Source organism: Haliotis cracherodii, unplaced genomic scaffold (genome assembly GCF_022045235.1).
Source record: "Haliotis cracherodii isolate W230 unplaced genomic scaffold, xgHalCrac1.p SCAF_14, whole genome shotgun sequence".
Taxonomy (NCBI): domain Eukaryota; kingdom Metazoa; phylum Mollusca; class Gastropoda; order Lepetellida; family Haliotidae; genus Haliotis; species Haliotis cracherodii.
Window position 1 is genome coordinate 37140968 of NW_027266269.1, and position 27816 is coordinate 37168783.

The 27816-nt window shown below is 41.7% G+C and overlaps 1 protein-coding gene across 8 annotated transcripts in view; it reads left to right on the forward strand.

The window, feature by feature from the left end:
* Positions 1–27816, forward strand: part of LOC139461224 (voltage-gated inwardly rectifying potassium channel KCNH7-like) — a 279271-nt gene that overhangs the window by 236606 nt on the left and 14849 nt on the right. For all 8 annotated transcript variants that reach the window (XM_071242843.1, XM_071242845.1, XM_071242842.1 and 5 more), the window contains one exon: positions 12767–12966. In XM_071242843.1, the coding sequence (XP_071098944.1) occupies positions 12767–12966 (200 nt within the window). The remainder of the gene's footprint in view (positions 1–12766; positions 12967–27816) is intronic.

Below are 27816 nucleotides of genomic sequence, written 5' to 3' on the forward strand. Positions count from 1 at the left end.
GACACTGAAGTGAAATGTCAGAACAATGAACTTTAAATTGTCAAGATGATAATTAAATGTTTAACTTAAAATCTCAGCGTATGTATCTTGACATTTCAACCAAGAATATTGAAATTTCAAGAAAAAAGGAAAACAACAAGTTTCTCAAACGGCTTCGGTAATGTTATGTAGGTATTTGAAATTGATTTCGATCGGGTGTCGTTTCAATGGTGTGTTGACATGGATTTAAAGTCCTTGCTGAATCATATACTGAACCGCAAAAGAAACGTCACCATGGATAGATATATGAGAAATTTATTTGTCCAAACACTGTAAACATACTTTGAGACATATTCAAAAGATGAAACTTTGCAAAACTGATCATCAAGGTTGAAATTAAAGTGTCAAGGGTTTATAAAGTGAAACACAACAATAGTCTTTGAGAAAATGGCATCACAAGTGAGCATCTCGTGTGTCCGGTTGATGAAGGCCAAAGCCCATACACTGAGGAACGCCTCACGCAGTTCAGCTGCGGTGGTCGGACGTCATTCAGCCGTCTTTGAATCTCGACCCACAGGTCCTCAATGGGATTTAAATCGGGACTGAGGGCAGTCCACTGCATGGTTCTGATGCCATTCTGCTGGGGGAAGTCTCTTGTTGCTCTCGCAGTGTGCCACGGGCGTTATCATGCTGAAACTAGTGGTTGCGGCGACGTGCCAAATGAGGTATGGCGTGTGGTCTCAAGACTTGGTCAATGAACCGAGCTGCTGTGACACCATTGCTTCTCCCAGGACCGATGTTCTGGAAGACCAAAGGGCCGACCCTCTGTGCAAGACCAATTCCACCCGACACCATGATGTTTGGACCACCCAGCGAGTCTCTTTCAAAACACAAGAATCCGAAAACGTTCCCCACGGCGTCGCCAGAGACTCTCTCTCTCTCTCTCTCTCTCTCTCTCTCTCTCTCTCTCTCTCTCTCTCTCCCATCTGCTGTTGAGATACAGTAACGGCTCTCGTCTGAGAAGAGGACTCTTCTCCACTGCTGGAGGCGCCAATGCCGGTGCTGTGTTGCCCACCGAAGACAGTCCCGGCGATGACGTGGTGTCAGGATGGGTCCTCGGTGTGGCCTGTGACAGTGGAGGTGTCTCCTCGTCAATCGTCGACGCATGGTGTCCGCACAAATATGTCGCCGGTGTGTCCTCATGGTCTGTCGAGCAGTTTGCGCAGCATTAACAAAGCGAACTTGAAGATACTGTCGCACAATCTGACGATCCTGACGTCGGGTGGTGACCCTTGATCTTACATTACGTAGTCCGTCGTCTGTAGTGTTGGTGGTCTGGTACCATTGCTAGAGCCTGCATATGGTCCTTACGTGGTTTGTCCAGCTTGCAGTCGCCCAAGGGCTTGGTGTCGCTGATTTCTTGTCAGTCTTGGCATGTGGTAGCAATTCAATAACCAATGAATGTTATCCGATCTGGGTGGATTTTTATAGGGCAAGAAATGGGAACGCAATTGCGTTTCAATTTGCACGGAACTTACGTGCATCGGGTTACCACGGCCGTTGCCGTGATGCGTTTGGGCGATCGGTTTTATTGTCATCTGCTTTGTTTTTTTATCATCAAATTTCATTTTCCGGTCAAGGTTCAGTATATGAAGGCCCCAGTGGAAGTATCTGTACCGCAACGTCGCATTGGAAGAATATAGAAGTTGACAGACGTGTGAACCCACTCACTCACTCACTCACTCACTCACTCACTCACTCACTCACTCACTGGTGGATGGGTGAGATAATCACTCCGCACGTAGCATGAGCGTGCGTCCATTGACGGAGTCGCACCCGAACGAACTGAGCGCCCATCTGAGCGGAACTTGTTTGTCCATTAATTTGTTTTGTTGGAAAAACTCCAGAAAACTCTTTTCAAATAATGTTACGTTAAGGTATCATTAGTGTGGATCGACATGAAGAAGCAATGCTAATGTAATTTGTGGTTTGAAATGCATGTCTGGATGACAGTGAGATTGACTCTAATAGTTTTGAAATACATGAAAAACGGAATCCTTTGATTTGCTACCGTATTAAAAACAAAACCAGTCATGTATTTATATCAGTAAATACCTGTTAGACTTCTTCCGTACCCAAAACATTTATATTTATCACGATAGACACCAATTTATTTCATTATTTTTATAATGGGTACATTCCGTCCACTGGGTTACGCAGCTGATCACCAATTTAAGACGCAGGGATTCACTGATTCAAATCTCCTATTTTCCCTAACAGTTGAATAAAATCAGTCTGGGGGCTGTCGGAATCCAATTTGACAAAAACAAACATGTATTAGTTGTCTAGACTATAAAATGGAAACTGACGGTGGCTGTTATTCTCCAACCGCTGTGACAATATTGTTTGTAGCAAAGGTCAAAAGGTCAAGGTTAAGATCAGTGTTGAATGACACTTGGTGTTCTTTTACAGAAGTTTGTGTGTATGTGAGGGACGGTCGGGTTGCCTAGTGGTTAAAGCGTTCGCTCGTCACGCTGAAGACCCGGGTTCGATTCCCGACACGGGTACAATATGTGAGGACTATTTATGGTGTCCTCCGCCGTGATATCGCTGGAATATTGCTAAAAACGTCGTAAAACGGTACTCACTCACTGTGTATGTGAACGGAAGGCGATCTTTCAACTTTAACACCTCCCCGGGTCATGTTGAAATATAAAGTCACAGATTTTAAATTTCATTTTAATGTCACGTTCATGAACTGTGCGTATGCTATGCTTCTAATCACCAGGAATTTGTTGACACAAAAACAGGGTGGGTCGCATATGATTGTCGTGGTTGTCGGCGTCCTTGACATGTAGAAATGTGATGGCGAATTATAGACGTGTATGAAAGTCATTGGTCGGAACATCACGCTCACGGACCGCCCCCGTGGTCTAGTGGATAGAGTGTCTGCCTGGGGAGCGGGAGGTCGGTGGTTCGATCCCATGCCAAAACACGTTTAAGGATTGTTCTTGTTGTTACCCTGTGTGCGCCAACTATTTTCATTTTTGTTACCCTGGCTGGCTCAAGACATTATTTAGATAAAACAAGGACTGGTCGGCTCGGAGTCAGTATACTATGTCTAAGTGGGGTATTCATGTTAAACTGCGGCATGGTATCTCAGTGGGCTAGCACTTTAAAACCGAAGTCCGTCCGGACAAGTACAAGCAGCCACACACACACGTGCATGCACGTGGCTGTATAAGTGCAACGACCTTGAACACGACGTTAAACCTCATTTCGGCTCACCTCACTTTGGAAACAAGTAATATACACCCAGTTGCTGAATAAGTTGCGTTTCACTGACAACATCCCTTGTCATGACAATTATATCAGAGTTGACGCAATGGTTTAAGAAATGAAGCAAACCTAGGAATCTCATAATAACGTAATCCCCAGTGCGAGTCTGGATTAGTATTGGTATCCGGCGATGCTGGTCGTAAGAGGCGACTTAGTGAATCGGCTTGTCAGACTCTGTGACGTTGTTGATAATATCAATCACTGGTTTGTCTGGTCTAGTCTTGATTTTCATCGCAGACCGGCGTCATCCAGCTGGAATATTAGAGTGTGGCGTTAAACAACAGATGAATACACAGGATTAAACGTACACATGTTAGTGTCTGCATGTACTAGTTGGGACGAATGCCGATTTTATACTGCTACCCCATGCTGCAGTTTAACACGAATACCCCACACGCAGTATACTGACTCCGAGCCGACCAGTCCTTGTCATAACACCTTACTGCCGAGCGCCAGGCAGGGTAACAACAAGTGCCATCTTTTTGAATGACTTTGGATCGAACCCCGAACCCCTATCCACTGGACCACGGAGGCGGTTTTTATATGTTTTAAGTCCATTCATTGCGTTCCCATCAATTACTTTGTCGGAATATTGCTAGGAGTGACCAACCTCACTCACTAACCTACAGCCGTTTGCGGAGCGTATATCCTCGAGTATGCAGGGTGTTATATCTTCTGTCTAGTAGGGTAAGTACCCTGGACCCTTGCTCCAACAGAGAGATACGGGTACATTATATGGATATGTCTCTTTGGAAACGTGAAGGGAAAAACAACTATCATCGTATCGTAACGGCGCGAAGATATGCTCAGTCTATCGACCACTGGTTTGATTGGCCGATTATCTTGGAGGTATAATTTCTAACTAGGACACAAAACGGCCGGCCATTTGATATTCTGGTGATGATGGTGGTAGTCTCGGACTTTGTATGGAGACTAGAAAATGTATTTTCAGATACGGCTGCAAAACCATATAATTTTCTTAACTATATACCAAGAATATATAATATACTTAAGCATTTTCCAGGCAAATTTCTCCCTTCCGCTTAAATAGTCGGTTCTTTGACGCAACCAGGAACACAGTCCTCTGGGGGGAAAACTCTATTAAAGTTTGATAATCATAACTTCAACTTTACTCTTTACAATCTTTGATTGGATTTTGTTGAGTGTGTAAAAAGCAGCGTTTAGTTTTTTCTCAGCATGAACATCATATACTTCGTTAGGGTATCATTAATATTTTCAAAAAGGTTCGCGTTTAAATATCAAAATAGAATGTCCTGTACATATGAAAACATCTAATTACAACGATAAAAAATACCCACTTCATTCCCAATATCCCTCCGTATTTAGCCCCCTATGATTACCATTGTACGTAATCAATACATAAAGGCAAATACTGTTTTTCGCGTAGTTGTAGTTCCTATTTTTGATCAGAACACAACGTTCAATCATGCTATGTAATTTGAACAAGCTCCGCTCCCTGTAATGATTTTGACATCTTTCATTACAACGACTTGTTCATCTGCCACACACATCGACGATCTCATTTTCAAAAATCAAATTGATATGCCATGCTCGAGAGGAAATAACACCCTCTGCCGAAAATGCCTCCTTTCATGCAAAACCAAAAAAATTCATGTCAAAAGGATCATGTGTTTAAATTGATCAAGATGCTTGGCGGTGCTAATTAGTTCGGCGAACCGTTCTGTTTTTGTTAGTTTGTCATCCATAGGAAGATTTTCAGACAAATTAGTCGGACAATATATTTCTGCTTAGTCGAGTTATTGATATTTTTAGGGCTGTGTGCGTTCTTCAATAGGTTTGTAGAATAGCTGTGATTGTGTTGTCGCTTAATAGACAACAAAGAATAAATGGGCATAGTGCGTTTTACTAACCTCTTTTTAAACATTATTTCTTTTGGCCTCAATACAGTCAATATCGTGTAAATGTTGATATTTCACAATGAAGGTGGTAAAGGATAAATGCGACTCATTCAATCACATCTTCTGTATTATATAAAGAGAAGACCGTGTACACTCATGTTTAATAGCGGCTAAAAAAGAAACAAACAAGAAATGTTTTTTCAATGGCGAATTTTATTTTTATACGGGTATCAATGTTGTGTTTTGGACCTTAAGGTAACAGTGTTTCGGCGACTGTGTTCAGCAGAGTAGCGTTTGGATAACGTTTGTAATATTTTGGTCAAATACAGTTTTCAAGAGTAAATTTGTTTTGCCCGCAAATTCAAATCGGAAAGCTATCGACAAACACCAACATTAAGTTATATCGGCCAGTGTGTGGAACAGTGACGTTGAAGCCATGTGACAAGTTGAGCCTGGATTAACAGCGCCTGGAATCAGCCGTCGATTACCACCTCTAATGTCTCCAAAATGAAAGTTTTATTTCCGTCATGGGTTTAAGGTTTATCTATAACATTCCCCTCGCTGACCCGGTCTTGTACACTACCCACACAAGAGGTGAGATAGGGTGGGTAACTCACTGGGTAATCATTCGCTCATCTCGCCGAAGGCCCGGGCTCGATTCCCCAACTGGGTACAATATGTAAAGACTTTCGGTGTCGCCCGTTGTGATATTGCTGTAATACTGTGACTCATGTATTCCTGCAATAGTAGCTCTCGTACAGATATTTGCATGTGGGCCTGGGGTAGAAGTAGAGACCAGATATAATTCCTATGACAAAATCCCTGAACACGCCCCCTACCCTACCCTCCACCCCCCCAAAAAAAGAAAAACAAAAAACACCCCCCAAAACAAACGAAAAACAACACACACACTTACACCTCACATTCCCCGACTTCGCTGTTTGTTTCTCGATATGGACGTTTTGTTGCCTTATCTAAATTGGAGACATTGAGTGAATGTTGCTTCACGCCGCAGATGATGATGATGATGATGATGATGATGACGATGACGATGACGATGACGATGATGATGATGATGATGATGATGATGATGACCAGTGCGGTAAGCATGAGCTGCTGAGCACAATCATGAGGGATTGGTGACCTCCTGTATCCCAGACCTCTAACATGGATGTCTGTGTTAAATTGGGGAAATCAATAACTGTCAGACTGATGTTCATCATATAAACAAAGTAGCAAAGTAGCGTCTGTCTTCTCAAGCCTGTGTGACTGCCAGTTTCCTGGAATAAAGACCCCTTTAAGACGCCATAGTTGGCACGAAGGGACTAATGATTTCTGTTAGAGACAATGATTTTCTTAAGATGGAAGAGCCACATGTTTTGTAGAACTGAAGACATATTTTCTTTCAAACAACAGCATGCTCATTGAACGATTTGATATAATCTAAATTACGTTTATAAACATTTTTTACAGCCACTTACCGGAACACGTTATATGTTTAACGATATCCCACAACACAATCCCCACCACGGCGAACACATGCACACACACACACACACGCACGCACACACACACACACACACACACACACACACACACACACACACACACACACACACACACACACACACACACACACACACACACACACACACACACACACACACACACACACATACACACACACACGAGCACGCACGCACACACACACACACACAATCACGTACGCACGCACGCACGCACACACACACACACAACCCCCACCACCGCGAACACATGCACACACACACACGCACGCACATACACACACACACGAGCACGCACGCACACGGACGCACGCACGCACGCAACCCCCACCACCGCGAACACACACACACACGCACACACACACACACACACACATACACAATAAAACAGAGACACTTACATACAGTAAACGTGACTCCGAGAAGATGACTCACCTGTACCTCACAAACAAGCACAGTGGGGTTTCCATACATAACAAGACTGCCATTCACGGAGGCCCAATCCCCTTCAGAGACGCAACATTTATTCGATAATTCGAACATTCTGTAAAGAGCTCTAATCAACTGTGATACATTAATACGACAATCACAGGTGTTGATGCTAATTCAGCCCCACATTTCAAGATTAGATGGTGATTGAAACGACTCCGCAATTTCCATTAGGGAAGAGTCAAGGACATCTTATATCACCGTCATTCTTCACCAGAACACCGTAATGACGTACTTGAACCTTTCGACAGTTGTATTTTGAGAATCCTTCCAATTTTCCGACCACCTAGACTCGTTGGCGAATTTTTAATTCCTCCTTTCCTATGCTTGGACAGCTTCCAATTATTCCATCATATTGCCGAGAGCAACGACGGACGTTACATAATGTTTAATTTTGATCCATTGAACACATTTGTACGTTTAGTAGCATTATGGGTAATTGGGAACGCCATACGATTTCGACTCTATTCTTGTACTGAAGGACAGTCGGTACAGTCTGTGAGAACGTGAAGAAAGTTGCGCTTGAAAAGGAAATTACTTCATTTAAGACGCTTTGTTGAAAGATTTGGGGATTAGAGAGCTTCGGAAATATTGACGTTGCGTAAGGATAAGTGACCACGTCTGTATCCGAGCAAGGCTTTCATGCCTTGAACTAGCGTGTAATTTGACATTTTTGATTTTTTACCATATTCACAAATATTTGCAGTTGGTATGCCGTTAGCGGGACAAAGGTGTCTCTAAATAGACAGTGTTACGTTATGAAATTGGCGTCTGGCTTGGTCGCGGAAACGTGTAGACATGTCTAAATTGGATGCTGCATCATAACACACGTATTTCCTCTGTGGTGGGGGTGAGGCTGCAGGGCCTTTCGTACATCTAGCGTCAACTGGTCTGGTTTTAGCAGAAGCACTGTTACCTAACTAGGACTATTTTCGTCCCGGTTAGATTGATCCGATTTCGAGCCATTCGCATTTTCCGGATTTATCCATTTGCAAATAATCAGACCCTTGGATGGTTAACTGGTGGTTATTAACGCTTCCTTGAAACAACAAAACCACAATTTCCTATCTTTTATATGTGGATACTTCTCATTAAGTTCATAATGATGCACACATATCTAGACATTAGTTACAAATAATATACTATCATCAAAGCCGGCCAGTATCACTATTGGTGACGCATGTCCAGTTACGCGTTCGTTGTCTGAATTACAGCATCACAGTAACAAATACTGCGTAATCAGTTTCAAATACAGACTGAAGGTTAACGTAAACAATAAATGAAAGAGGATAAATACAACCCAAGTATGCTTTTACATGAAATTACATGCAGTGCATTCGTAATACATGAGAATCTTTAACTTTGTGCTTCGATATCCGTGCTGAATTTGAACTAGCCCGTGTGTGCGTGCTGCACGTGCCTTACGTGCATTTGATTGCTGCAGCTAGTGCATTCGTGATGCAATTGCTTCAAATTAATGCATGAGCTTAATCTACATTACAGAAAGTACATCAGTAAAATGACAATTCGTTATGTACAGATATGTTGTTGAAACAATAGAGTGACGTCATAACTTTGTTATAATCCCGTAGAAATGTACAAGGCGACACCCCAACAAGACATAAGACAGTTACCGTTATAGAAAGACAAATATCGCAGTCTGAAAGTTGAATAAATAGATATAATACGATTTGTGTCTGAGAACTCCTTCCGTGCATGGTGTTGTGTTTACAAGACTCTGAAATACGCCTGATCACATTCCGTTTTTACCAAATTAGATCTTACTTTATTCTTTTCGCGAAAAGTTTTTTTCTTATTGATCCATCTCGCCCGCCATCCCCACTAACCCTTCCTCGCGCTACTTCCCAAACTTTTGGGCACTGCAATATAAAAGCTTAGATGCTCGACAAGACACCTCTTATCGACGTTTCTCCAATATTATCCCCACCTGGTCCGTTTCCACACCAATCCATATTTTCATTCCAACCCATCAGGCTTGTTCAATACGCATGTCTGATATTTGGGCGACATCTACCGGGCCTTTCAGAGGTCCATCGACACAGCGGCAGATGATGAATCGCGCTCTATTAAATCTTTCTAGGAATGGTTAACTCTAAAATGTCTAATCTTAGTGATTTTTCCGAAAAAAGATTCATCAAAAATACCTTCATGTGGAAATATTGAGTTATCTGTCGTTGAATCAGGTTCGGCGTTATGTCAGTTTATTTCATCTTAATCAATAATTATTTTTTCTTCCACCTTTCTTTCATTCTTTGGAACCTTTGCATTGAATTGAGGACATGGGGATATGAATTATAGCCAATTGTTCCAACCAGAATATTGTCTTTTACTACAACTCTTCATTTCAACGTGCATTTCTTTGATGGCGTATTAGGAAGCTTGATAGCAGAGATTCCGTGTGAGAGCGCTGTCAATATCGCAGGCAAATTATTCCTCTGACAAAGAACACATTTCAAACGGGTTCTGTATCATGTTTTTCTGTTTCATCTGTATTATCTGTTGTTCATTTTGACAAATAACATCTAAGCATCCCCAGCGCTAGTGTCTGAATCCCCGGTAAATGTCAGCCGAACAAGAGAATTATACGTGCTGTGAAATGCCCCACATATTACAAGGACTCCCGCGAACACGAGATAAATCTTCATTCTTCAATATAAATTCGATACGAGATTTCATCTGCAGAAAAACATGTCGTATGTTGCTTAAAGATTATATGTGTTCATTAGTTTAAACAGTACGCTTACACACGTTTTTTAACCGAATGACAGCAGTGGCCTTGATATTCACGCCCTCTGTGGAGAAGGGACTTAGGGGCGCAGGGATTCGATGTGCAGAGTTATGTCCCCTAAGGGTGTGAGAAACATGTGATCGTTTGTTTGTTTGTTTTTTGTTAAATGCCGCACTCACCAATAGTCCAGCTATATGACAGCGGTCTGTAATAATCGAGTCTGGACCTGACAACCCGGTGAATGACATCATGAGCATCGATGGACGCAATTGGGATACAATGACATGCATCAACCAAGTCAGCGAGCCTGACCACCCGATTGTCGCCTCTTACGATCAGTGGTCCAGTGGATAGAGTGTCCGCCCGGAGAAAGGAATGTCGATGGTTTGACGCCCGACCACGTCATACCAAAGACATTAGAAGATGGTATTATTGTTACCCCACAGCTAATACAGAAACATTTTTAAAACGTTTTGAAAACGTTTCAATATGGTTACAAAAAACGTTCAAAAAAACGTTTTGAAAACATAAATGTGTGAAGTTTCTTTTACGTTTTTCAAAACGTTTCCAAGAAAAAACGTTTGCAAAAAAACATTATGGAAACCTAAAAACCCTTTAAACCGTTTTAAAAACGTTTTCATGTGGTTATAAAAACGTTCGAAAACACGGTTTCCAAGAAAAAACGTTTGCAAAAAAACATTATGGAAACCTAAAAACCCTTTAAACCGTTTTAAAAACGTTTTCATGTGGTTATAAAAACGTTCGAAAACACGTCCGGCATCCCGTCAGTCATCACTTATTTGTAACAAATACGGGCAGTCGGTTGCGAGTTTAACTCCATGCAGGGTTGTAGTGCGCCTTGTGGGGACCGGTGACTGTTGGCAGCGGTTGTAGAGGGCACTGTGGGGAACTTGTCTAGTGTGACGTCATTTCTGTCTTTGTCACAGCTGGCGTAGAATGAGTACTCCAGACGGGTGTTATATTCAACAATGTCGATAAACACTATTTTTTCAGATTTCGCTGGGGTTATTTAGCACGTGATGTCTGAATATGTTAGCAGTAGATACTTCCAGGTAACGCTGGGCGGTCGGGTAGCCTAGTGGTTAAAGCGTTCGCTAGTCACGCCGAAGACCCAGGGTCGATTCCCGACATGGGTACAATGTGTGAAGCCATTTCTGGTGTCCCCCGCCGTGATATTGCTGGAATATTGCTAAAAGGGGCGTAAAACCACACTCACTCCAGGTAACGCCGTCATCCATGAGATTTCCGGGTACCAAATATTCAATAACAACTTAAATCTGAAAACACATAATATTTATCGGATAATCTATCTCAGTCATCGCTGATTATCTCATGATGTCCAAGTTTTACCCCGATATATCTCACCGCAATCCAAGTTTTTTATCACCCAGTGGACGAAAGGGTGAGTATCAATATCGTTTTCGGGGTAATGCAAATATAATTTTTCCTTGATTGGGAAATCCTTATAGATATCATCTAAGTGGCAAATTAATGCAATCAAATCCTTACAAAAAATAGCGTTATGTAAATCTAACATCTTAGAGTATGGGATTTTCTTATAGACCGGACACAAGCGATGAAAGCGTTAGATCGACCGGGCCGGACCGAATGATACGAATATGTGACGTCCAATCTCTACGTCTGGCTTTCATTACGACCATCATGCGATCAGTGGAAGGACGTGGCTAGCTTGACCCCCAGCTTGACCCCAACCCTATCCGATCTCTTATTGAAGACATCTTTACACAGGTCTTTGGAACTCTCCAGCACTGAAAACCATATTGATTCTGCCTTCGGCGTCCTTTGATCTTCCATTGATCCGCGTATTGGAAATGCTTAACAAAGCGCCCCTATGCAAGGGCCGACGTAATGAACTTCGTCGTACGAATAAGCTAATAACCCGTACGACAGTGTTCAGAAATATTTGCGCTTAAAGCAAATTCCCTTTGGTCATGTAAATAAATCTGATTACCGAGATTATTGATTTAGTCACGTGCATCAGAGATTTTGCTAGCATCAGTTATTGTGCTATCAGGCTCCATCTTGGCCACGGGGACAGGTTACCTAAATTGGAAAACTACCTCCTTATCTATTGCACCTAAAACGTTCCCACTTGTCGAATCTGTTTCATCTCAACTTGCAGATTGAACGCCTAAGGATCATAGCTTAAGGCCTTGTTAATTTGAAAGACTCTAAGCGCGCGAAAAACAAAGTTCAGACAATGAGCATTTTTGAAAGCCTCTAAACCAGTTAGAGTGTGTTTCAAAAAAATACAATGTAATATCCCCTAAAGAGATTTCAGACTAACAAATAAAACACATATTTCTCATAAGATCAGACAAGCATATTTCAAAATTCTTTATTTGGTGGTCTGGTGATTCATAGCGAGATCGAAGGCGAGAATAAAAACTATTCCTTTTCATACAATCATAAAAAATATTAATAATTATGAGATGGGGATGTTTGCCCCGCTTTTGTTAATATGATTTATGGATATGTACCACTCAAAAGAAGTTAAGGAAAGAAACAATTCAGTCATATATTTTTTGGATGACTAATCGTTGTTACAGCGTGTTTTTTAAGATTCCAATCATAATGTTTGTTAACATCCAAAAGTTTTCAACTTTTATCGACCAGTGCAGATATATTTAATATCAAAAGACACGCGGGTGAAATTCTCTATTTATCATGACCCGTTGATGGACCTCGTCCTCCTATACAATGACAAAGATAGCATGTAAGTAATTCTATCTCTGTCACAATCCATACATGTCTCTCTGCAGCCCTGCTGAGTGCCGCCATCTTCGGTAACGTCTCCTCCATCATGTTGCGACTGTACCAGGGTTCGGAGGAATACAATGAGAAGATGGAGAGCATCAAGGAATTCATCAAGTTCCACGAGATTCACAAGACATTAGGCAACAGGCTGATGGAGTCCTTTCAGCATGCCTGGACGTACACTAACGGAATAGACATGAATAATGTAAGTACATACCAAGGGATAACATGCTTCTTCTTTAGCTTGATGCTTGGTCTAACGTCTGACGCGGCGCAATTCGCTCTGCAACGTTGCTTCACTTAGGCGGGCGATAAACCCATTATCGCTTGTTCGAATCCCTATGTCACCCTAAATATGTGTCTGTAATACTTATGTGTATCAGCACCGTACCCGGGCTCTTGTGATATAGCAAAGTCGTCACGATTTAAACCGTCGAACTCTCATGATTTGACTGTTGAGTTTCTATTTTTTATTCTGTGACTTTAGGTCCTAATGAATTATATTTTTCCATAAGGTTACGGTACGTTGCCTGTTTGGGGAGCCGCATTTCGCGTTAGCGAATTGCCTCCCTTGGCCACAACAAGATCCGAACATTCGTTTTCTGATTATGATACTTGTTTGTAAGCACAATATTCCTGCCCCTTGGTAAAATCGCGTGTGTGTACTGTCTGACATTCCGTGATATGACTAGTATTCAAAGCGTATAATCCACCTCACTCACTAACTCACTCACTAATTCCTATAGAAACAATCATTACAAACATATCTGACAAAACAGACCCAGAAAATCGCGGAAGCAGTTAATAAAACACAAAAATGCATTCTGCGCCTTGACTGATATTTAGACCTAGAAATAAAGACGCATAATCTAAAAATATTTATCTTCAAATGCAAAACAATATCCAAAAGAAGCCCAGGACAGCTGAGGCAATCTAGACTTACGAAACCATGCTCGGCTTGAGTTGGAGTCGTATTTAAAAGTATTCTCTGTCTTCTGGCAGACAGTCTATGGTATGCCTGCCAACCACGTGTATAATTATATCTCTGCAATTAATAACACGACAGCACATTAAGACAATGATATCTGACATACAGGTGCTTGTCTAGACTGCCTCACAGCCACTGAGCCATGTTATTTTCCCTTCCGACCAGCCCTGCAATGCTATAGCTCTAAGTGAAGCAAGTCTAGATTTTCCTCAGGTTCAGGCATCTCACTGGGGCTCCTTTCAATTTAAATGGAGATGTTGGTTTTATGAAAAGTATATATTTTCAGAGACTAAGTGTCAAGTAAGGATAAGATATATGGATCAGCAACTTCTGTATTACAATTAAGAGTGACGTTTCGGTGTAGGTTCTCACACCGTTATCAAGCAGGTGATGTACAGAGTATGGTTGACAAGTATATATACAGGTAGGAGGCAGCGTTCATACAGTAGAGGATATCAGATGTACTTACACTGGAGTGGAGAAGCCTGTCATGTACACAATAAGGGTGGTAAACATATTTACCGGTGAAGTCAGTATTATAAACAACAGGATTATGGCTGATTGGGATCTTTGATGAGTTGATGGTACGCCGGGGTAATGTAATAGCCTTGGTCACGGTTGATTGACGGTTGGAGTCTTTTAATGTTGATGGCCTCATGTAGTTATCTGATTTTGAATTCTTAGATGTTGGTAGTGAGGACTTTGACTTTGTGTCAGGGCTTTGACTAAGTGTCATTTTAGTGCTTGTCGGTCATTTTCTGTTGGGCTATCCTCGCTATTGATGAATATCTACTGTGTCGTGGCTCGACGGGCACAGATGAGTACCCAACAGTGTTAGAATTAGAAGCCCAAAATCACTGATCATGTGGGCGTGTTAATAAAAAAAATACATTTGTAAGCTCTCAACATATTTGACTAGCCATACTTTATTGCTACGGCCAATGTTCTGTTTTGCTAAATGTATTTTGTGTGATTATTGCGCTAAACAATTTCGAACCTGCTTGGAACAATACGAATGTCTGACGTTTGGGGTGGTTCTTAGACTTTAACACGCATCGCTAATAACACATGTACGTGTGTATCAGTCATAATCTCTGTACAGCCCAAACCCAGTTTACTATTGCACATGGGTTTCCGATTATCTACGAAATGAAAGCAAAATAAGAGAGGTTATATAACACTTTAACCGACATGCTGATTCGTAGAAATATATGTATGGAAATATGAATAGAATTTTCAACTAGACAGTGGAGCCAGTTTTACGGAAATGTTAGTTGCCCAATTAAAAAGTCACCAGCATTTGGCTAGCGGGCAGGCAGCTATTTCCAACACTGCTACTCAACTGAATGATTGATTGACTAGTCGTGGCTTATTACCAAGACCACGATTAACGCACCAATAGGATTTGTACAAGACTGTTAAACTTTTAATGAACAAGAAGCTTAGAACTTTTAGAAGCCTTTTTACACACCAGAATTACGCAAAACGTTGTTCATGCTCCAAAAAAATAACATCTTTAAAAATTGAATATCTCCGATCACGAGATGTTTTGTGTCTACGAACAGTTAAATCTCACAGCGTTAAAAATCAAAGCGAAAGAATCCGATATTGAGAAAGCTACGCATGCTGGTTGAACGCCGCCCAGCTGGGTCTGACGTCGAGGCAATGTCTAAGAGACACGGTACGGGGTTTAGCGGTACGTCACTCATAAATCAGCCATCTTGACAGCAGCCATTATGGCGGCACAAGTTTCAACCTTGATGTATGGCGATATCTAATAACCCTAGTCAAGGAGACATGTTTATAGCTCTGCTACATTAGGCCGAAACGTATGTTTTTATAAGCTAATTAACTACATCTATCGCATTGCTGTATGAAGGTAGGAGAACGGCGCAGCAAGCTGAGACCCCAGTCGTTTATGTCTGTAACCAAAGCGTGGTTGTCGGAGACGATGACGCACAAAGACATGCGTGGTGGTGGTTGCGTGGACGTGTAGGAGGCAGGGGTGCACACTAGGCAGTGAATCATATCCAAGTTATATTTCAGATTGAGTAGGGACGGGCGTATTTAGGTTGAGTTTAATGGGGAGTTTGTTTGTTTGTTTATCGCCACACTCAGCGTATCCCAGCTACATAGCGGCGACCTGTTTGTAATCGAGTCTGGACCAGACAATCCAGTGATCGGTATTATTAGCAACGATCTACGCCGTGGGGGAACGACGACACGCAATCACCAAAGTTACCGAGACTGACCACCTATTTGATCACCTCTTTCGACAACCATTGGTTGCTTGGGACCAATTCGAACCGGGAATCGCAACGGGGAGGTCGAGACTATGTATGTTAGAGGAGGGCGTAGGGGTTTGATGGGTGGGTAAGGGGGGGGGGGGGGGGGGGTGGCTGTGTGGGGGTGGGTTTGTGGGTATTGGTTTGTAGGGGTGGGTTTGTGGGTGTTGGTTTGTAGGGGTGGGTGGGGGTATGCAGGAAAGACACATGATAACTGTTTGTCACTGGTTCCGATTTTAACTTTCATTTGTCAAATAGAGTACGTGATTGTTCTTTTGAAATCGTGTTACAGTTGGTAGATAAACCTGATGTGTTTTCCAACTTGAGGTCAACTCTTTCCAAAGCAGCGTTGAACCCAACTCACTCGCTCACTCACTCATCTTCACACGGAGATATGCGCATTGGCGAGATCAGAGAAAACAGTTGAAATCCAATGACAATTTAAACACAGAGGACAGCTCTTCTCCTGTCTCGTGATTTATGTATACTTGGAGCAAGCACTCAGATAAACCTAACTGTACAATGCCGTCCTTTGCCACCCAACGTCATGAATATCATAAATTTGGCTTCCCGGCTCACCGTACTACAGAAGTAAATCAAGACCAGATTCCAAGTCAATCACGAGAATCTTTTTATACAATCTGAACTCAAGTGTCCCTCGTGGTCACGCGAAATGCTCCCTAATCCCCCAGACTACATGCGGTTGTCTGCCCTTGTCCGCCATGTTGGATAAGGTACATGGCCCCTACAGAGTCTGAGTAACCAACGACAGCAAAACATATTAAGTGTGTTAGATCTGCCAAGCCGTGGAAATGTCTATACAAGCCAGAAGACGGGTCGATGATAGGTATAATATTTCTTCCAGAATGCTCCCATTAGATGTCGTATTTCTATCGATCGCGACCTGCCACAAACCGATCCTGAAACGAGATAAAACGAGACCTTGGAGTTATTTACGAGGGCCGGTCGCCAGAACAGTTGGTTTATCTGAAGAAGTCGACATTTCGTACAAAGCTGGCGTTATCTTGTAGATAAAGATATATAAATTGCGTAGGATCTGATGAAATATGTCGTCTATTCCATACTTAGCCTGCCAGGGAAGATGATTTATGAAGGTATTCGCAGTTGTAAAATTGTATTTATGCATCCATCCATACATTTTCCTAACGTATATAAAGGGCTGAGTATAGCTTCGCGATTAAGCATTCGCTCGTCAGTAAAAGACCCGGGTTGGATTTGACACATAGGTGAAGCCCATTACTGGTGTCCTGATATTGTTGGAATATTACTGGTGGGTTGGCATGCCTAGTGGTTAAAGCGTTCGCTCTTCACGCCGAAGACCAGGGTTCGATTCCACACATTGGGTACACGGTGTGAAGCCTAGTTCTTGTATCCCCCGCCGTGATGTTGCTGGAATATTGCTAAAATCGGCGTAAAACCATACTCACTCACTCTGCAATGAGAATATTGCTTGCTTGAACCGTACCTGTGTTATCGGGATGTCTGGTCCAGCCTCGACTGTTTACAGTTCGTCGTCGCATTTTAGTAGCGTTGCTGGGTGCGCTGTTAGGCAACAAAGAAACACTTTCATTTTGTATGAAATTGTGGAATGGCGTGTGGCACAGGTAGAGCAGGACATATTTCTCCTTTACGAGAACACCGACTGTCGTCACTGATTCTAAGTGATCCATTCATATATTTTCACCTCTATTGTGCCTTTTACACTCAAATGGGATCCGTTTCAGTGAATAATCGCGATTATTCTCCGTGTTGACGTTTTGAATTATATGTTTTTGAATTGCTTGTGTATGTGTATGCAGAAAGTAAGAACCCCTTTAGGGTCTCACGTTGAAGATCTCACGGGTGGGAAGATGTGGTGAGGTGCAGGGTACTCCTTGTTTAGATGCTGAGTGGAATGGATTCCAATTACCGCTTGTGCCTTCACCCCAACACTTGTTTTTTTTGGGTTTTTTTTAACTTTTTAACGCCGCACTCAGCAATATTCCAGCAATATGACGGTGGTCTGTAAATAATCGAGTCTGGACCAGACAATTCAGTGATTGATATCATGAGCATCGATCAACGTAATTAGGAAATGACATGCATCAACCAAGTCAGCGAGCCTGACCACCCGATCCCGTTAGTCGCCTCTTACGACAAGCATTATCGCCTTTTACGACAAGCATGGGTTGCTGAAGATCAACTCTGACCTGGATCTTCACGGGTGTGAATCACATGTAGAAGATATGGTGTCTCCCCAGGAAAGCCATTTCGACATGTGCCTCTGTTCAGCCAGCAGTGAAGGGGTAGACTGAAGTGGTAGTGTGACTGTTTACCTTCTCGCGCCTCATGAGGCAGCTTGGGTTTCATACATCCCAGGGAGCAGAGAATAAGAATGCGTACTGATCCATTGGCTGGTGTATAATGCAGCGCTTTGAGCATGATTTAGGATGCAAATTTGGCGCATTATGAATACACATATCATTCTGACTGCTATATATATATAAGGAAAGTACAAAATCAATCGTGAATATGTTATCTATTTTTTTCGTTAATTTCTCACGCCGAACCAATTTTTCCCCCGAGGGCGACATAGCCGGAAATATGAAATAAACATTGCTCACTTAATTGTTATTGCTGATGTGGCCTCGATTTCCTTCTGTAAACCTTCAGTTGTATTAACCCGACCTTGTCTTCTAACGCCGCCGCGGACGCCAAACAGGAAGTTACTTCAGCTCATGATTAGGTCGGATTTGCGAAACTACTGCCCCCTCCCCACCCCAACACTGCACGAATAAATAACTTCATTACCAAAATCAAACTGAATCCAATTAAATGTCATCACGACACTGATACCACCGGAACACAGTTTGTTGTTCGTATGAATTGTCCCTTGAAGGAATTTAGCGCAATTATGTTGTATTAGTATCTAATATTCATTTCTATTGTGGGGACCTGGGAAGATCCGGGTTACAATAGGTCTTCAGCAACCCATGCTTGTCGTAAGAGGCGACTAACGGGACTGGGTGGTCGGGCTCGCTGACTTGGTTGATGCATGTCATCGATCCCAACTGCGTATCCAATGCTCATGATGTCAATCAATGGATTGTTTGGTCCAGACTCGATTATTGACAGACCGCCGTCATGTACCTGGAATATTGCTGGGGTGCGCCGTTACACAAGAAACAAACAAACTTAAAAACACAATTTTATTGGGGGAATTATTACAATAGACATTGTACACTGGTAAGAAATCGAAATAACGTTGTCAAATTTTGGCAAGGAATCAATGGCAATGTGTCTGTATCGCTGTCCCTTGAACGACTACGATGATTTTGTTTATAATTTATATAGGTATCAACAAAACAAATCCGTTCATTCAAATCGTCATTTCACTTAAAATTGAAACAAGCCACAGAAATATTGCATCGCTGTGTCCTGTATCCAATGTTTGATGCTGAGTGAAGTGCATCACATTATCATCCCGACTCTAAACTGATACCTTTGATTCGTCCAGTTGAAACATGTTATAGACGTTTTATTAATCCCTACCCATCCAAAATAGAAACTTTGAGAAAAACAGATCGCTTTTTCTACCATTTTGCACAATTTAACAAACCCACCTCAATTTTCCATTTGTTTCCTTGGCGGGGAACTGGTACTTGATAGCTTGTTAGCGTACCCATTACGCTTGAATCTCCTGGCGAGGGACGACACTTCAAAATTCGTCACAATCAAAATGCAAATCACTGGCATCAAAGATAGCACTAATGGCTAAAGTATTGAATTTTCTATTTTGCCTTTGAAGTAGAGTTTTATGGCAACTATAATCCTCGAGTCGTTACAGGTAGCTGAAATCTGGAGAGCAGATGCGATAGCGGAGATTTTTACAAAACAGTATTTCATAGCATGCATTTAAGAGCCTTATGTATTGTCCAAGTGAACTTATTTTTTAACCTCATGGTTCTTCTTCTTCTTAATGACATCACGTTGTGTTTTCTTTTAAATCTACTTTTTGTTTCAAACAAAATACCACGTGGTTACAGTTTTTTATTATTTTTAAATCAGCTTTTGCCGAAAAATATATTTCTTTTGGAAAATAAAATTTTGTACTTTAATAGCTTTGATTATTTAAAAGGGTCCCTTTCCCCTTTGTGTCTCTGGAACTCAACATTAGCGCTTACGCATCTCCAGTTTCTATCATAGGCCGTTGGTTACAAATGTATTACTTTTTTGTTGAAACGCCACACTCAGCAATATTCCAGCTGTATGACGGCGGCCTGTAAATAATCGAATCTGGACCAGACAACCCAGTGATTGATATTGCGAGGAACAATCTACGCCGTCGCAGTGCTTGATACAATCTCAAACAAGCCACTGTTGATGCTTGACCTGACAATCCAGTGATTGACATCATGAGCATTGATTTACGCAATTGGGATACGATGACATGCATCAACCAAGTCAGCGAGCCTGACCACCCGACCTCTTACGACAAGCCTAGACGCCCCTAACGATAAGCATGGGTTGCTGAAAAACAATTCTTACTCTGATGTTGACAAGGGGTTTGTTGACAAAGTTCCACTGTTTAAAGTCGGCACTGTTTTGACAAGATCAACTTTATTTTGACAAGGACATTTGAAATGAGGAATTTTGTCTGCAGTGATAAGCAATCGTGTCAGAAAATGCATTTTCGCTGAACAAATTATTGCTGATTTTAGCTTTTTCCAAATTGATTTCAGAGGGACAGACATTAGTTCATTTTAAAAAAATGAAACAACATAAACTACAATGCACAAGAAAGTATATATAGTTTGATGGAAGGTAAAAATGAAACAAACAAGATATGGTTGGCCGATCGTGATGTGTTTGATACAGTATAATAGTGGCGTTTTGACATCATGTTATCATGGACCGCCTCCGTGGTATAGTGGTAGAGCGTCCGCCCGGATAGCGGAAGGTCCGGGGTTCAATCCCCGACCACCAAAAGACGTTAAAAGATGATAAAAAGATGACCGCCCATCGTCTTGCGGCCTCTGTGGTCTAGTGGTAGAGCGTCCGCACGGAGAACGGAAGGTCCGATGTTCGATCCCCTGCCGCGTCATACCAAAAGACGTTGAAAGATGGTACTTGTTGTTACCCTGTCTGGCGCTCGGCATTCAAGGGCTAAAACAAGGACTGGTCGGCTCGGAGTCAGTATACTGTGTCTGAGTGGGGTATTCATGTTGAACAGCGGCATGGTATCTCAGTGAGCTAGCACTATAAATCGGCATCAGTCTGGACTAGTACAAGCAGCCACACAAACACGTACATGCACGTCCCTATATAAGTGCAATAATCTTGGACGCGACGTTAAGCCCAATTTCGGCACACCTCGTTATCATGCAGAGTTTCGGCGACTGTTTTCAGCCTAGTAGCGTTGTGCTAACGTCTGTAATTGTTCGGTCAAATCGAGGTTTCAGGTGTGTACTTCATTCTTCGCGGCAGTTTATATAGAATCGAGGGACTTTCTAACATCTAAACATGGTGGATCATTGATCCCGCGTTAGTTCGACTAGTCCTTGTGTAACACCTGCTTGGCATACATGCAGACATCGGCATTTGTAACCAGCCGCGGCCTATCGGCCTTAAGCAATTAATTTAGCAAAGCGGGATTGGATTGATCAAACGAAATAAAAATAAGATCGTCAAGCTCTCGAGGGAACTGGTATACATTGTTGAAATATAAATTGTCCCTTGACACGTCATTGAGAATAATACGTGATGCTTGTAACTGCATCCCGGAACGTCACATGCAAGGCAGTTGCAGATCGTGACACGAACGGTGTCCCGATACACGGAGGCTAGTTTACTATCATAGGACTCGTCAAATGTTGGCATACACATTCCCGACTGTCAAGCATAGCACGATCTACAGCTGCAACTATATACTTAGTATTGCTGGGGTGTGTTGGAGATAGGGTATATTACGGCCACTGCTTCAGAATAAGCAATATTAACTGTGAAACGAGACGCTTCTATTTTCACAACACATGTTTCAGGCATGCCCAGTGAACAGATATGGTTTGGTTATACCTGAGACCTATACAATTATATTTTTCAAACAAATGACAACTTCCTCCAAGAATATAAAAGGTTTAGCCGTATTATCTGCACCGCAAAGACATGACTAATACCATTTCCAAGATTTGTGTAAAGCAGTGGGCTTAAAAGTAGCCAATGTTCATATCAAGTATCAAGCGATGTGTCTTAGTATCAAACGATGTGTCTTAGTATCAAGGATTGGTGCATCTCAGTATCAAAGGCTGAAGTGTCTCAGTATCAAAGGCTGAGGCGTCTCAGTATCAAAGGCTGAAGTGTATCAGTATCAATGGCTGAAGTGTTTCAGTATCAAAGGCTGTAATGTCTCCGTATCAAAGGCTGAAATGTCTCAGTATCAAAGGTTGAAAAGTCTCAGTATCAAAGGCTGAAGTGTCTCAGTATCAAAGGCTGAAATGACTCAGTATCAAAGGCTGAAGTGTCTCAGTATCAAAGACTGAAGTGTCTCAGTATCAAAAGCTGAAGTGTTTCAGTATCAGAGGCTGCAATGTCTCAGTTTCAAAGGCTGGAGTGTCTCAGTATCAAAGGCTGAAGTGTCTCAGTATCAAAGGCTGAAATGTCTCAGTATCAAAGGCTGAAGTGTCTCAGTGTCAAAGGCTGAAGTGTCTCAGTATCAAAGGCTGAAATGTCTCAGTATCAAAGGCTGAAGTGTCTCAGTATCAAAGGCCGGAGTGTCTTAGTTTCAAAGGCTGGAGTGTCTCAGTATCAAATGTTTGATAGTGTTTGATTAATGTGGAGGCTCTTCATGACAGAATTGTTTTGTGCACTTTTGCATACATTTATTTGTCTGATGATCCTCTTGTGAAGCATGCCAAGACTCATGATGAAAACAAGGAATTCCACAGTTTTCTAAAACCAGCCAGTGATGTGGGACATAATCTCAATGTCGGTGTTGATTTTGTTGATGGTTCTGTATTGCTGGACGGTACAGAAATAAATGTCAACCAAGCGAAGTGCCATATCAAATCGGCCCAGACTCAGTTTTTCAAGGAGAGGCTATCTGAACAACCACTGCATCGAGTGTATGTGCAGTGTGTTGAGTCCTTCACTTGGATGAAGTCATCTGGTCTGAAAAGTGAAACAGAAGGCTTTCTGTTTGCTCCTCAGGACCAGTCACTTCCCACTCGAAACCGTCAATGTTTGTTTTTGCATCAAAATGTGAATATGACCTAGGCCTGTAGATTATGTAATGAATTTAATGAGACTGTCCAACAAATTGTGAGTGGATGCCCAGCTTTGGTACAGACACAGTATCTTAAGCGACATGATTGGGTGGCTCGACCATTTTATTACCGTCTTCGCCATGCTTGTGGTTTTGACACAGAGGTCTATCCATGGTAGGCCATGGAACATGCAGAGGGCGTTATGGAAAATGATAAATACAAAATCCTTTTGAATAGGCCCTATTCAGCCTCTGACATATCCAGGCCAACAAACCTGATCTTGACCTTCTTGATAAATCAAATGAAATCATTTATATCATTGAATTTTCTGTCCCTTTTGACAGTAATGTGATTGACAAGATTGAGGAAAAACATGGCAAATATACAGACCTCGCTTTCGAAATGCCACGCTTGCATCCCAAGTACCAAGTTGTCCGACTCTTTTGACCCATTGTTGTCGGTGCCTTAGGTTTGGTACCTCCCAATCTGTTGACTGACATCGGGAGAGTACCCGGGTTTGCTACCAGGAATACAGCACTTCTGACAATCTTGGTAATGCAGAAGGCTGCAGCGTTGGGGAGTCTTCACATTCTCCGAAAAGTTCTGGGTGTGTTTGACTAGACAGCACTTCCTTGGAGAAGTCCCATTCGCTGTCTGGGCTGCGTGTAGAGGGGGGGCAAGGACCCTGAGCTGATGATGAGCCTAACCAGTCTGACTGTGCCAGGATCACACAAACCCTGCATTTTTATTTTAACCTGTAAATGATAATGATAATAAATGATTATGTAATGAAATTAATGATTCTGTCCAACACATTGTCAGTGGATGCCAAGCTTTGGCACAAACACAGTAGCTTAAGCGACATGATGATGTTTTAATCTGTACATTATAATAACAACAACAATAATGAACAATATAAATCAATATACTGATTAAACATACACAATTAATTATACGTGCACGTCAAAGCATATCTTTCCGAAGCAATAAAGTTTGTGTCACTTCTGTAATCGAATCAAATTTTATTCGTCATAAAGTTCAGTAGTATAATCTACACAGTCGGCGGCAACGTAAGTCCGATGGTAATTAATTGTTCTAATATGATAATTAAAACAAATATTTGTTAAGAATTTCCGAAAATGCCTGCGAAAAAGAAAACTCTTTTGAGATTGAAAATTCAAATGATTGATATTTTAACAAATTCCTAAAATGTAATAGATGTACGAAACATTCAGCCAACATGCCCGTTGACATCGTATGAAGTGTTTTCTCATGTAAAATCTTGATTAAAATTCGACATTTTCACAGAAACCAATGAATTATCCCTAGTCCCAGAACTAACAGACTGCACCATGCTTCTGACGTCATTGCGCACTAACCGTTCACATTTCGCTTTCTTTGTGCATCCCGTATAATCCTATTGTACCCTTTGATAAATGGTATGTCTACTTTTCCAAGACAAAGCTAAGCTGAACGAACGGAAATTAGTTCGATTTTTGCACGATAAAGAATGCCCAATCCCTGTAAAATCATCTCGGTAATGACTGCGCTCGAGGAATATCTTCCTAAAATCTTGTTAGAATAGATCAGCATGGTGAATTAATTTCTTCTGAGAATTAGTAATTTGCTATTGGAAAGGAATGGAGATAGCCCCTGGTTCACTCCCGCCTGTTTGAAAGGGTGAGTCGCTTTGAAGATAATATCATATTCGTTTGTTGATAATGTTGTATTAAATTAGACGTATTTGTTTTCGAGAGAACAAGAAAGTAATTTTATTTACAATTCATCATGTTTATAAAAAAATCGGTAATTTGGTTTATGTTTCCAAATTAATAATTCAAAGCAAATCGCACTGCTCTGTTGTAAGGCCTAATTAAGTATTTTTCAGATGTTTCAATGATTTTTTTCTGGAATCTTGTAAACCACATAAGCATACTGTCTGGGCGGTCTCTCAGGAGAAGAAATCACTTCACGGCCGAGCGGGGAAACCAGTTGTTGACGGTAGAAATTAAACACGTCAGCGCCACAGATCTGACATTTAGAAAAATCAGTCTCGAATGTCACCCGAAACAGATTCAATAGGACTAAAAGTCAAAACCAGTGACCATACCGGGTGTTCGTGAAAGGTTATACGTATCCTTTCTACCGGTAATACCCGCCAGATCTGGTGAGGAGGTGTCAAACCTCCATGTAAAGGTTACCGCGCATGCGTCATCTTCATGTTGCCAGAAGACGCATCCCACATTTTTCACGTCGATCATCTGGACTTTTCTCCCAATACCGATTGTCATATCCTTCACACTTATGGGAGCGATCGTTCGGCCATTGCCCTGTCCAGCTACATCTATGGGGAATGACTCAATAGACACTTCCCTCTAAATAACGTCGTCCCATTAACGATGTCCTCAATTTGCGAGAGCATGTTCGAATCTCCAGAAATGACGTCATGGTAGAACAATGTTTTATCGTGAAACAAACCACGCTTCGTCCTTCATTGTTACTTGCGATTTATTGCGTAGCTATGTTATACTTGTCAATATATAACAGCCATGACCACATCTACGATTGAGGGGCGTAGCTATGTTATACTTGTCAATATATAACAGCCATGACCACATCTACGATTGAGGGGCGTAGCTATGTTATACTTGTCAGTATATAACAGCCATGACCACATTTAAGATTGAGGGGCGTAGCTATGTTATACTTGTCAATATATAACAGCCATGACCACATCTACGATTGAGGGGCGTAGCTATGTTATACTTGTCAGTATATAACAGCCATGACCACATATACGATTGAGGGGCGTAGCTATGTTATACTTGTCAGTATATAACAGCCATGACCACATATACGATTGAGGGGCGTAGCTATGTTATACTTGTCAATATATAACAGCCATGACCACATCTACGATTGAGGGGCGTAGCTATGTTATACTTGTCAGTATATAACAGCCATGACCACATCTACGATTGAGGGGCGTAGCTATGTTATACTTGTCAATATATAACAGCCATGACCACATCTACGATTGAGGGGCGTAGCTATGTTATACTTGTCAATATATAACAGCCATGACCACATCTACGATTGAGGGGCGTAGCTATGTTATACTTGTCAATATATAACAGCCATGACCACATCTACGATTGAGGGGCGTAGCTATGTTATACTTGTCAATATATAACAGCCATGACCACATCTACGATTGAGAGGCGTAGCTATGTTATACTTGTCAATATATAACAGCCATGACCACATCTACGATTGAGGGGCGTAGCTATGTTATACTTGTCAATATATAACAGCCATGACCACATCTACGATTGAGGGGCGTAGCTATGTTATACTTGTCAATATATAACAGCCATGACCACATCTACGATTGAGGGGCGTAGCTATGTTATACTTGTCAATATATAACAGCCATGACCACATCTAAGATTGAGGGGCGTAGCTATGTTATACTTGTCAGTATATAACAGCCATGACCACATCTAAGATTGAGGGGCGTAGCTATGTTATACTTGTCAGTATATAACAGACATGACCACATCTAAGCTTGAGGGGCGTAGCTATGTTATACTTGTCAGTATATAACAGCCATGACCACATCTAAGATTGAGGGGCGTAGCTATGTTATACTTGTCAGTATATAACAGCCATGACCACATCTAAGATTGAGGGGCGTAGCTATGTTATACTTGTCAGTATATAACAGCCATGACCACATCTAAGATTGAGGGGCGTAGCTATGTTATACTTGTCAGTATATAACAGACATGACCACATCTAAGCTTGAGGGGCGTAGCTATGTTATACTTGTCAGTATATAACAGCCATGAACACATCTAAGCTTGAGGGGCGTAGCTATGTTATACTTGTCAGTATATAACAGACATGACCACATCTAAGCTTGAGGGGCGTAGCTATGTTATACTTGTCAGTATATAACAGCCATGACCACATCTAAGCTTGAGGGGCGTAGCTATGTTATACTTGTCAGTATATAACAGCCATGACCACATCTAAGCTTGAGGGGCGTAGCTATGTTATACTTGTCAGTATATAACAGCCATGACCACATCTAAGATTGAGGGGCGTAGATATATATGCTATACTTGTCAGTATATAACAGCCATGACCACATCTAAGATTGAGGGGCGTAGCTATGTTATACTTGTCAGTATATAACAGCCATTACCACATCTAAGCTTGAGGCGCGTAGCTATGTTATACTTGTCAGTATATAACAGCCATGACCACATCTAAGCTTGAGGGGCGTAGCTATATATGCTATACTTGTCAGTATATAACAGCCATGACCACATCTAAGCTTGAGGCGCGTAGCTATGTTATACTTGTCAGTATATAACAGCCATGACCACATTTAAGATTGAGGGGCGTAGCTATGTTATACTTGTCAGTATGTAACAGCCATGACCACATTTAAGATTGAGGGGCGTAGCTATGCTATACTTGTGAATATATAACAGCCATGACCACATCTAAGA